At 38.6% G+C, this 13,018-nt stretch overlaps 3 protein-coding genes across 11 annotated transcripts in view; 1 reads left to right on the top strand and 2 right to left on the bottom strand.

The window, feature by feature from the left end:
• Kirrel1 (kirre like nephrin family adhesion molecule 1) overlaps window positions 1–13,018 on the bottom strand; it is a 1,148,154-nt gene that overhangs the window by 260,774 nt on the left and 874,362 nt on the right. The window lies entirely within an intron of this gene.
• Window positions 1–13,018, top strand: part of Lrba (LPS responsive beige-like anchor protein) — a 552,647-nt gene that overhangs the window by 25,480 nt on the left and 514,149 nt on the right. The window lies entirely within an intron of this gene.
• LOC127233026 (60S ribosomal protein L35a-like) lies at window positions 11,914–12,292 on the bottom strand. Its single transcript, XM_051199377.1, has one exon. The coding sequence runs from the start codon at window positions 12,253–12,255 to the stop codon at window positions 11,917–11,919; it is 339 nt and encodes a 112-aa protein (XP_051055334.1). The 5' UTR covers window positions 12,256–12,292; the 3' UTR covers window positions 11,914–11,916.

The following is a 13,018-nucleotide window of genomic DNA, read 5'->3' on the forward strand; positions in this document are numbered from 1 at the left end:
GAAGTAGAATGTCCCTCACCCCCCTTTTTTATTATTATCATTTTATTTAATTGTATATAACAAAGTTCAATTAAATGAAAACAAATATTTATACACAATATTTGGGAATTTGGGCGTCCTTCTTTCCAAACTACTTCCTGCTGGTAAGGGGCGCTGTCATGGGAATTCGAAGAAGATTCAGATATCCTGGCTGTATGTAGTCTGTAGGGCTGTTTTGTCCAGCTGTTTTGAATGTAGGATCAGCTTGTACTCTGTTTCAGGCGGTCTGGCGTGATCAAACCACATTAGTCTGGAAGGAATCCACATCTTTTCATTTTCTGTGGAAACAAAAATAGAAATCCTTTTCCCCAGTAACTTGTCCTTCAACTTAAATTTTGGAGCCGAAGCATTTTTTTAAATTTAATTTATTATTTTACATGTCAATCCCAGTTCCCTCTCCCTCCCTCCCCCCAGCCCTCCCTCCCTCCTTCCCTCCCTTTTACCCTCTCTGCCCTCTCACATGCACTCTAAACACCCTCCCCTCCCCTCCCCCCACCCCAATTCCATATGTAGGGGAATGCCATCTAGTTGGGGTCATGTAGATCTGACAGGTCCTGTGAAGTAGGGACTAGGGCTTCTCTCCTGTCTCTAGATTAAGGCAGTTATCCCTCCATGGGGGATATGTTCGCAAAGTCCTTTTTTGCACCAGGGATACATCCTGGCTCCACTGTCTGAGGTCTCTTAGACTGCTCAGTCCTTCTGGCTGAGACCCATATTCAGGTGGGCCTGAGTCAGTCCCATGCTGGCTTCCCAGCTATCAGTCTAGTGGCCGTTAGCTCCTCCTTGTTCAGGTAAGCTGTCTCTATGTGTTTCTGCCGCATGGTCTTGTCCTCTCCATCTGCATCTGGGTTCTAGTTCTACTCAGTGTTTATGTATGGGTGTTTGATCCTGTTTTCAACAGGCATTAGTTGAGGGCTCCATGGAGAATTTAGTTGTTGATCTCACTCTCCGGGAAGGGCATTTATGATAGCCTTTCCACGGAAGCTGAGATTGTTAGTTGGGAGCAGTCTTGTAGTTCTCTCGACCTTTCTTTGTGTTCAATTTTATCTTCAAACCAATATTGGCTCCCTCTTTTATGTTCTCTCTCTCTGTCTCTGTCACTCTCTCTCTCTCTTTCCTATCTTCTATTCCTAACCAGGCTCAATCTTCCTGGTCGCACATGTTTTCCTTTCCTCCCCCTCATTTTCTCCTACTTCTCTCTCCATTCGCTGCCCCCCTCCCCACTTCACCTGAGCTCTGGGGGACTTGTCCCTTCCCAGTTCTGTGAGGGACTTTATATGAATCTCTTAGAATACACCTTATATCCTAGTTCGTCTGGTGATGTGAATTATAGGCTGGTGATCATTTGATCTAGGTCTAAAATCGATATGAGTGAGTACATACTGTGTTCCTCTTTTTGTGACTGGGTTACCTCATTCAGGATGGTTTCTTCAAGTGCCATCCACTTGCCTGCGAATTTCAAGATACCATTATTTTTTTCTGCAGAGTAGTATTCCATTGTGTAGATGTGCCACATCTTCATTAACCATTCTTCAATTGAGGGGCATCTAGGTTGCTTCCAGGTTCTTGCTATTACAAATAGTGCTGCTATGAACATAGTTGAACAGATGTCTTTGTTGCATGGATGTGAATCCTTTGGGTATATGCCTAAGAGGGGGATTGCCAGGTCCTGTGGTAAACTAATTCCCATTTTCCTGAGGAACCGCCATACTGATCTCCAAAATGGCTGTATGAGTTTGCACTCCCACCAGCAGTGGAGGAGTGTTCTACTTTCTCCACATCCTCTCCAACATAAGTCATCACTGGTGTTTCTAATTTTAGCCATTCTGGCAGGGGTAAGATGGTATCTCAAAGTTGTTTTGATTTGCATTTCCCTGATAGCTAAGGATGTGGAGCATTTTCTTAAGTGTCTTTCAGCCTTTTTGATTTCCTCTATTGAGAATTCTTTCTTCAGTTCTGTACCCCATTTTTTAATAGGGTTATTTGGTGTTTTGTTGACTAGTTTCTTGAGTTCTTTGTGTATTTTGGAGATCAGCCCTTTGTCGGATATAGGATTGGTGAAAATCTTTTCCCAGTCTGTGGGCTGCCGTTTGGTCTTGTCGACTGTGTCCTTTGCCTTACAGAAGCTTCTAAGTTTGAAGAGGTCCCATTTATTAATTGTTTCTTTCAGTGTCTGTGCCCCTGGAGTTATGTTCAAGAAGCGGTCTCCTATACCAATTTGTTCAAGGGTACCTCCTACTTTCTCTTCTAAGAGGTTCAATGTGGCTGGATTGATATTGAGGTCTTTGATCCATTTGGACTTGAGTTTTGTGCATGGCGACAGACATGGGTCTATCTGCAGTCTTCTACACACTCTCATCCAATTGTGCCAGCACCATTTGTTGAAGATGCTGTCCTCGCCCCATTGTATAATTTTAGCTGTTTTGTTGAAAATCAGGTGTTTATAGGTGCGCCCCACCCCCTTTTTTGAGACAGAGTCTCATCATGTAGCATTATATAGCTCTGACTGTCCCAGAACTCACTATGTAGACCAGGCTGGCCTTGAACCTATGGAGATTAACCTGCTTCTGCCTTCTAAGTGCTGGGATTAAAAGTGATTCCACGTCTGACTGGAATATTTTTTTCTATAGCCTTAAATTTTTTATTTTTAATTTAGTGTTTAATTTAGCTCATAAATTATATATCATATAGTTATGTGATATATATAATTATAATATATACAATATAAGTTGTATTTCTTATTTTAATTAATCATAAGTTAATAAAATTGTGATGCTTAATTATACTTATATAATAGTTTAAATGATTGTGTTACGTGTGTGTGTGTGTGCGTGTATGTGTGTGTACTCATGCCATAGTGTGCTTGTGTAGGTCAGAGGACAGCTTTCAGGAGTTGGTTCTTGACTTCCACTGAGGGCTCCAGCCATTGACCTCAGGTTGTCAGGCTTGCATGGCAAGTGTTTCCACCTACTGAGCAAGTTTGCTGACCCTCTTTCTTATCTTTTATCTTACTGAATTTAAGTTGGCTTAGTTATGTTTAAAGTGTAGTTTTTAGATTCTAAAAGGATGATTAATAGAGTATGTTTGTTTCCATATTTTAAATAATTTAGACAAATGGCCTGTTACTGTAGAGTATGTACTTTTACATTTTAAAGTACATATTGTTATAATATTTATGTATTTGGTATACTGATGTCAAGTTTTTTCCAGTATAGGGTTGTAATGAAGCATTTGGATCATTAACTGTTATTCTTTTATTACTCATTTTCTCACCTATAACAAGATTATGCAAATATTCCTGTTAAACCATATTAATATCCAGATTACAATATGTAGTAACTGGTATTATTATCTTGGCTACAATTAAAAAACTTAAAGTACAATTTACATTTCTCCAACTAACATAGAATCATTAGTATGACTTTTACTATTGAATATTTTCTGGTAGAGTTTACCCCCACTGGTTTCATTTTAGAATTAAACCAGAATTTATGTTTTAGCTGTGTGCTGATTAGTTTTTGCCTACCTAGGCATATTGAGGGAATTTCAATAGAGGAAATTGCCTTCATCAGATTGGCCTTTTGACATGTCCATGGGCCATTTTCTTGATTGCTAATTGATGTAGGAGATCCAGCCCATTATGGGTAATGCCATCCCTGGGTCTAGGCTGTATAAGAAAGGTAGTTGAGCCAGCTAGAAGAAAGAAGCCAGTAGAGCAAGGTTTCTCCATGATCTTTACTTCAATTCCTGTTTCTGTGTTCCTGCACTGGAGTTCCTTCTTTTGATGGTAGACTGTAACCTGTAAGCCAAATAAACCCCTTCCTCCTCCAAGTTGCTTTTGGTTATCTCAGCAACAGAGAAGCAAACTAGAACAAGTTGTTAGTTTAAAACATTAAGCTTTTTAGAGTCGTTAAAAATTAATCTTTCTGAAGAATAAGATAGCCATGTATATAAATTTAAGCGCTAAAGTATTTGATACTGTAGAATAGTTTTGTTTCCTCTTTTATTTGAAAATACACCAACATAAAAGGTGTGAAGTATTGATACCAAAGTATGACTAAATTCTGAAAACTTACAAAGTGAAGAAAGAAACATATTATAAAAGGCACTGTATTTATTCTGTCCGTATGAACTCCTATTTATACTAAATAATTGGAATAGGCAAATCCAGGGCGATAGAAAGTAGGTTGGTAGTTGCCAGGGTTTGGGAGAGAGGGAAGAGTGAAAGCTGCCAGTTGATGAAAATATTTTAGAATAGTGGAAGCTGGATGTGGTAGCACACACCTTTAATTTCATCACTTGGGAGGCAGAAAAGCAGGTGGATCTCTTTGATTTCCAGCTCAGTATGGTCTACATCGTTCCGGTTAGCCAAACCTAACCAAAAATTTAGATAATGATAATGGTGATGATTGCACATTCTTGAACATAATAATAAAAAAACCCTTGAATTGCACATATTACTAGGGTGAATTGTTTGTTACATGGACTATATTTTATGAAAACTCTTACAAAAATAGAAAAAGGATGAAGACCATGGTTTAGAGAACTAATTTAAAATAGCCCTGCTTCCCGAGTGCTGGGATTAATGGTGTGTACCACTACCTCCCAACTGAAGATAACGTTTTATAATCTTGATATCCCTAGGAATTAGCATGTGTTCACCACATATAAATAGATTAAAATAATGAATAAGAGGGAACATGGGAAAACCATTACATTTTTTAGATTGCATAAAATTGTAGTCCTCCAGGTTTTGGGTTGGAGTTGAGAGCAGCAGCTAAGACCTCATAATTCTCTGAGATCTAACTTAACAGGTTGGTGCTGTATGTAGGTTGAGTCTCACCTCACCTTTCTACTCTGGTGGATTTAGGTTGTATTGCCAGTGGCAGGAAAATATTCACTCCAGAGCTTTTCAAAAATGTGCACCAAAGCAGCTGTTAGTCCCAAAGAGGTTTGATTGTATATGGCTGGGCAGGGCTTTACTCCAAAGACCTCTTTTATGGGTAGAAGTTTAAAACCTTTCTGTAGCCCAGGCTGGCCTTGAACTTGTGACAGTTCTTCTCCTTAGCCCTTTAGATGCTGGGATATAGATGTGCCTGACCACACCTGGTAAAATTTATACTGATGGGAAAGAGAAAATGAGCAATATAGATTTTAAATTTTAATACTTTAGAAAAGATAAATTTGGAGGAGATAAGGCAATATTGAATATACTAATGGTGAATTATTTTTTACTATTTGGAAGTAAACTAAGCAACAATGCCATTTCAGTTCTGTTTTTGTATTTGGTGGTTCAACAAATATATTTTATAAAAAAGTGTTTACTGAATCACATGTGCTGGCAGCAATTTGGAATGGAAACTTTTAAAACAAAGTGGAAGAAAGTCCTCAGACTGGATAATTCTTGGGAAATTACCTTGTGGTACTGTTTTCTCTGATTATCTAGTTTGTAGCCATTATTTGTATAAATGTACAGGTTACAATATAGATATTTAGATTGTCTCCCAGCCTGGTGAATTGCACACATTTCTTCTGTTACATTCTGTCTCCTGACTCACAGCTTTCACTGTTAAGTATTGCTCTATATTCTGTGGCTTCTTTGTTCACTTTTTGCCTTCCATAGTCATTTATTTGACCTATCTTAATGATCTTTTTATAGCTTCTTCCAAAACTAGAAATGTGGTTTTTAAAATTATGTAAATTATAAAAGAATCTATCTCTTTATACACTTTTTATTCAGTGTGTTTATCTTTTTGGTATATAAAATTCTCTGGTAATCTCTGGTAATCCATTATATATTTTTTCTGTTTTTTAAAATTTAAATTAGAAACAAGCTTTTTTTTTTTTTTTTAACATGTTGATCCCAGTTCCCTCTCCCTCCCCTTCCCCCCTGCTCCCCACCAACCCCTTGACCCATCCCTTTTTTGCTCCCCAGGGAGGGTGAGGCCTTCTATGGAGGATCCTCAAAGTCTGTCATATCATTTGGAGCAGGGCCTAGGCCCTCCCCCATGTGTCTAGGCTGAGAGAGTATCCCTCTATGTGGAATGGGCTACCAAAGTCCATTTTTATACTAGCGATAAGTACTGATCCACTACCAGAGGCCCCATAGATTGCCTAGGCCTAACTGACACCCACATTCAGAGGGTTGGGTCAGTCCTATGCTGGTTTCCCAGCTATTAGTCTGGGGTCCACTTGTTCAAGTTAGCTGTTTCTGTGTGTTTCTCCAGCCTGGTCTTGACCACTTTGCTTATCATTCTTCCTTCTCTGCAACTGGGTTCCAGGAGTTCAGCTCAGTGTTTAGCTGTGGGTGTCTGCTTCTGCTTCTATCAGCTACTGGATGAGGGCTCTATGATAGCATATAAGGTAGTCATCAATTTCATCAGGGAAGGGCATTTAAGGTAGTTCTCCACTATTGCTTAGATTGTTAGTTGGAGTCGTCCCTGTAGATTTCTGGACATTTCCCTAGTGCCAGATTTCTCTTAAAACCTATAATGGCTACCTCTATTATGGTATCTCTTTTCTAACTCTCCTCTGTTCTTCCCCTGACTCAATCTTCCTGCTTCTTCATGTCCTTTTTTTCCCTGCTCTTTCTCCTGACTCCCTCACTCCTTCTCAGGAGGATCATGTGTAATTTAGCCATTCATGAGTAAGATGGTATCTCAGAGTTGTTTGGATTGGCATTTTCCTGATGACTAAGGATGTTGAGCACTTTGTTAAGTGTCTTTCAGTCATTATTTCCCTAACAGTAAAATTATATTTTGTGTTTGGGCCCTAGATTTACTGTAATGTTATCCCCCCCACCCCCCCAAACTAAAAAACGGTGACATTTTTCACTTTTCACAGTATAAGTGAGAGCTGCACTTTTTTTTTTTTTTTTTTTTTAATCCTACTTCTCACCTCCAAAACTATTCTCTGTTAGGAAGGGGGAAGTCTTCTTTGTCATGCAGCTAGAAAACACTCAGGCTCAGCACTGTGATCTTCTGGTGAAACAAAACAAGAAATACAAAACTGATAAAGAGCCTTTCTGCTCTTATCGTCTGGTGAGTCATGCCAGGTTGAGTGGGCACCCTCATAGAGCGAGCAGGGAGTCTTATCATTGGAGGCCCAGGCATCGTGGACATTTGGCCACCCATGGGAGCAGGTCCTGGGAGGATGGGGGCCCATCATCAGCATCATAGGAGGGCCTCCTATGTGGGGTACAGGGATCATGCCAGGGCAAGGAAGAGCTGGGAGACTGGAGGGAGGCAGGAGGAGGAGCAGAGAATGGAGCTGCAGGTATCTTTCCTTGTTGAAATGCGGCTTTGTTTTGTCAGTCAGGCTCTGGGCCTGCTCTTCTGTTTGTATCTCTTTGTGTTTCCGACCACTGCAGTGTCTTCCTCACAGATGGAGAATCATGCCTAAGATAAGTATCACAGTAGTCACAATAAAACTTAGGCAAGTTGCTCTATAGGCTGTTTGCTCCCTAGTTCTGTGTCTCCAGGAAATCTCTCCCCCACTTTTTTTTGTTTGTGTGGTAGAAATCACATTTATGACTATAGCTTGTGTCAAGTTGACAAAGCACTAGCTAGCACAGTCCTTGTGTATGCAAATACGTGTTCTGTTACTGAGCTACATCTCCATCTCCTTGACATTTAATTTTTAAACTTGGTTGTCTAGCTTTCCTTTCATTGGTTTACTTGAAATAATAGTCTGGAAGGATCATGACCCTGCTTCTAACACATGTTGTCATACACCTATAGTCTTCAGAGTATGAGAGACAAAGATTATTTGAGCCCAGGAATTCAGGGCCAGCTGAGGCAAAATAATATCTCATGAGTGACAAACATTTAAATACCTCTCCCCTAAGTACTTTAAATTGGTCTAATGATAATAGAAAATAAAATAGTTGTAGGATGTAGGATAAATTGGGAAACTAAGTACTTCACTGTGTAATGGATAATGATATGACTAATGGATGAATTTGTGTCACCTAGAAGTTACTTGTAATTTTTGAGATGGTGAGAAATTGCATATTTTTTTTTTTTTTTTTTTTTTTTTTTTTTTAGAAAATGTATAGGCAAGATACTGAGGAGAAGAAAGGCCAGTAAAATTTGGGCATGCTTTTAATCTGAAAAATGAAAAAAGTGGAAAAGCTTATGTGACGTCCAGAATAGCAGTTTTTTACCTGTGGGGAGTGACCCCTTCTGGAGGGAAATTGAATGACTTAGGGTTGCCTAAGACCATCAGAAAACACAGATGTTTACATTGCGATTCATAACAGTAGCAATATTGCAGTAATGAAGCAGCAATGAAAATAATTTTGTGGTTTGGGTCACCACAACATGAAGAACTGTACTAAGGGGTCTCAGCTTTAGGGAGGTTGGGAACCACTGCTCTAGAGGAACTCTGGAGGAGCTAGTAAAGGAGACTCCTTTGTGTGCTTTGCTCTAGCCTGTGGAAGTGTGTTCACTTGTACTTGGGTGAGTAGATTAAAGACTTGTCATTTTAAATAACAGACAGCAATAGATAGATGAGTGACTATAACCATCTTTTGAATATTGAAAGGTTTACTAGTTATAATAATGGCAAAGTATTTAAAAATTGAAAGATAATTTGCCTTAAAAAAAAGTTACAGAAAGGTCAAAATTTATTTTCATGAAGTAGCTACTGAGGTATTCTTATTCTTAAAATTTAGTGTGTCCCTTAACTTCTTAAGTTACCCTTTTAGCTGTAAACGAGGAAAAATCAGATTGTGTGATTTGTGGAAATGCGTACATGATTTTTTGACTGAAAATAGTCATTAAAAATGTTAATACCTGAAAAATATGAAAAACATTGAAACAAAATTTTTGTTTCCTTTTTTTCTTTTTCTTTTTTCTAGACAGGTTCTCTCTATATAGCCCTGGCTCTCCGGAACCAGCTCTGTAGACCAGGCTGGCCTTGAACTCAGAGATCCGCTTGCCTTTACCTCCCGAATGCTGTGACTATAGACATGCACTGCCATCACTACTTGCTTAGAGCAACAGTTCCTAATGCTAATTTTTGTTAAAGAATTATAGTTAAATTTTGACTTGTTTTTTTTTTTTTTTTTTTTTTTTTTTTTAAAACCGAGTAGTATTTAATCGTGGATTTATAAGAACAACTGGAAAATAATAATTCTACCAGAACCCATGAAATCTGCCTTATAGGTGATTTACGCATGTTTGTGAGCTATGCTTTTTTCCTAATCTATTAAATCTAAATTTGAAATATGTATGTATATATCATCCTCCTACTAGAGAGAGAAAAATGTATTCAATTTTTCAATTTACAGATTGTAGTTAAGTACTTGTTTTTGTTTTTTTGAGACAGGGTTTCTGTGTGTAGCTTTGTACACCAGGCTGGCCTCAAACTCACAGAGATCCATCTGCCTCTGCCTCCCTAATGCTGGGATTAAGGGTTTGTGACACCACCACCCAGCTCTGGATAAGTACTTGTTATTTTGTAGTGGGAAATGAGGTAAAGACCTCTAAGAATATATGGTACCTTCTAATTTTTTGTGGACACAATTCAGACTTTCAGCTCTCTCTACCGTATGGGAAGTTTTCAGGTTACATTACAGTAATAATTATGCTGTTGGCAATGTTGCCTCACTTAATGCCTCTGCAGGTTAGCATTTACTCAAATACCCATGGGGCCTTCTTGAGTTTCAGCCAATAGCAGCTCTGAAACCAGATGGGTGTCTCTTCAACTCATCGAGGCTTTGGAGTAGTTTCTTCTCCCCAGTAATCATTTGCAAAGTGCCTCTAGGAGCAAAATTGGATGATCTTAGCTTGTTTCTCTTTTTTTCAGTGAGCCAAGCTCAGTTCTGCTTGTTGTTTGATCTAAAGAGAGTTGGTTTTTAATCTGGTATAATCCACACTGTCAGAGACACTGGCAAATTTCAGTTCTTCTTGCAATGGGGGTCTTACTTATGTAACCCAGGTTGTCCTTGAACTCAGTATACTTCTGGAGTTGCAGCTCTGCAACTATTGCCAGCCCCCAGTTATATATTAATGGAACAAATCTTAAAATAAATTTGTGTTACATAACAAAATAACTAATAATTTGTAGGCTTAAAAACATACATAATTTTATATTTCTTCATTAGGACAAAGTTCGAAGTTCAAAACCTTATTATATGGGGCTGGAGAATTGGCTCAGCAGTTAGGAGCACTTATTGCTCTTTTAGAGGACCTGGATTCAGTTTGCAGCATGCACATGGTTGCTCATAATCTTCCTTAACTCCAGTTCCAGGGAATCTGACTCCCTTTTCTGACCTCCGAGAGTGCCACATACACATGTGGTACAAACTTACAGGAAAAATTCTTATACATACAAAATAAAGCAAGCATCTCTAAAAATAAAAAAAGAAAAACAAAAATTCACAAAATCTTATTCATTTCAGGTTCAATGGTACTTAAGACTCTCCAGGCTTTCTTTCTTAAATTTTTTTTTAATGGGCAGTGTCTTTTCCTGGGACTGGAGGCTAGACTCTCTGATTAGGCTAGACTGACTGGGCATTAAGCTCCAGGGATCTGTCTCTGCCTTCTTAGTGCTGGGATTTCAATGTAGGGTGCTGGAGATTGCACTTTGGTCCTTGTGCTACTTAGTGAGCACTTTACCAGCTGAGCTATCTCCCCAGCCCTTTCCTCTCATTTTCTATTGTCAGTGTATCTCTAAGCTCGGGCAAGGTTTCTGCATATATACTTACCATTTTCTCACATTATTATTATTGTATTTATTGTTAGTATTTTGATAAGGTAGCCTGTAGGCCAGGTTGGCTTCCAAATTCTGATCCTGTGTGCTACTTCCTTGATGCTGGGATTAGAGGTTTGCCTGATTTTTATGTGCTGCTGGATTGAATCCAGGCTTCATATGTGTTAGGCAAACACTTTACCAACTGAGCTATATCCCTAGCTCTAGAGTTTGTTTGTTTAAAACAACAAAATGGAAGTATATGCCTTTGGTCCTCTCTATTCCTTCCTTTTGCTTTGCATATATCTTATTATTAATTTTGCTCACAGAATATAAATATTATCCCTAATTAGTTTTTGCTCAATAGCTGCTTGATTAAGTTTGTTGATGATATGCAGTGATAAGTTTTCATATTTGCTCTTTTATGGTTTTCTTCACTGTTGATGGTTAAAGGTAATTCTGGTTAATTTTTAATTTAGTGCCATTAAAGATTGATCGAAGCTGTCACATTTCTGTGTGTACAGTGTTTTGCAGTTAGTGTTCTCTTTAGTGACCTCATTAGCATCATGGTACTATTTTACATTTTGTTTTATGTTCACTTAAAAATGGTAAGACATAGCTTTTGTGCTTATTCATTTATATTGTTCAAATATCTTATTATCATGTATAACCATATCAAATAGTAACGTGTTTTCCATCTATTCCTATTTCATTTGTGAATGTTTCATGTGTGCCTCTAAAGGATAAAGACTTTTCCAAACAAAGCAAAACAATTAAACCACAATGCCATTAATCACTCTTTAAAAAAAGGATTTTATTTCATTTGCATGAGTATTTTTGCCTGCATGTATGTATACCACATGTGTAGCTGGAGCCCAGGCAGGTCAGAAGGCATCAGATCCTGTGGAATTGGAGTTACAGATGGTTTTTAAATTGCGTGTGGGTGCTGGGAACTGAATCTTCTGGAAGAGAAAATGCTTTTAACCACTGAGGTGGCTTTTCAGTCCCCATTCATTAGTCTTTTATTTTTATTTTTTATTTTTATTTTATTTTCTGTGTAGTTTTGTAGCTAGGCTTGAACTCACAGAGATCTTCCTGCCTCTGCCTCCAGAGTGCTGGGATTAAAGGCGTGTGCTACTACTCTTTTTTTTTTTCTTCACTTTTATTTGTTTATTTAGTAGTTTAAATCCTGGAAGGGTACAGCATCACACGGATTCTGTGTCCAATGGCCTTTTCAGGAAGGTTGCTTTGGAATTTGGCATGAGCCATGCCACTGTTTCCATGGGCCCAAGGTACTTTTCCCCAGATTACTGTAGTTTTGTTTGGTTTGCCTCCGCCTCCGGGTGTCACTGTGTTGCTTTTTGTTTTATACACATAAGCACATCTTTTGCCCAAGTAAAATTCAGTTTCATCTCGGGTATAAACACTTTCAATTTTAAGAAGAACTGTGTGCTTTCTCTGGTTCTGGAGACCTCGCTTATAGCCAGCAAAAATGGCCTTGCACCACAGCCTTTCAGACATATTTGCCTTTTAGAAGTCCTGTTTCCAGCAGGCCTCCACAGGCACCAAGATGGTGGAAAGCCCATTCATTACTCTTAAAAAAATTACATTTTTGAAATACCATTCACCAGTGTACAAAATTTTCTTGTGTCCTACTAGTTTTCAGACTAGTTTTACATAGAGTTAATATTTCAGATTATGAACTAAATGACTATTATGTCATCCAGGGTATGGTTTCTTTCACCAGTTTCTTTTCGGCAGTAAGTTTGGCATTGTAAAGTGAGTCGTGCTAGCCAGTAAGAAAGCTTCCAGTGAAGGCATAAGTAGGATAGGTGTTTGCTCTTCTCTGTTCCTCCCTCCCTCCCTCCCTCCCTCCCTCCCTCCCTCCCTCCCTCCCTCCCTCTCCCCCCTTCCTTCCCTTTCTTTTTAAGAGTTTATTTTTACTTGGGTGGTATTGGTTGCAACTCAGGGCCTGGCACATAAAGGCAAATGGTCAACTATTGTGCTGTATACCTTTAGCCCAATTTCATTTTACAGCCCCCCCTTCACACACACTTTTTTTCTGTTTCTTTTCTTTTTTTGAAACAGGGTCTCAATATGTAGCTCTAGCTGTCCTAGAACTATTTATGTAGACCAGGTTAGTCATGAACTCACAGAGATTATCGGCTTCTGCCTCCCAAGTGCCAGGAGTAAAGGTGTGTGCCATTATATCCAACATTTAGTACTATTTTTTTGTTTTTTTAAAGAAAATTAAGAAATATTTTTATTTATAAGTGCTTAAACA

This window comes from Phodopus roborovskii, unplaced genomic scaffold (assembly GCF_943737965.1).
Source record: "Phodopus roborovskii unplaced genomic scaffold, PHOROB, whole genome shotgun sequence".
Lineage (NCBI taxonomy): Eukaryota > Metazoa > Chordata > Mammalia > Rodentia > Cricetidae > Phodopus > Phodopus roborovskii.

Coding starts and splice junctions, on each gene's coding strand:
- LOC127233026 (XM_051199377.1), bottom strand. CDS start 12,255: ATGTCTGAAAGGCTGTGGTGCAAGGCCATTTTTGCTGGCTATAAGCGA.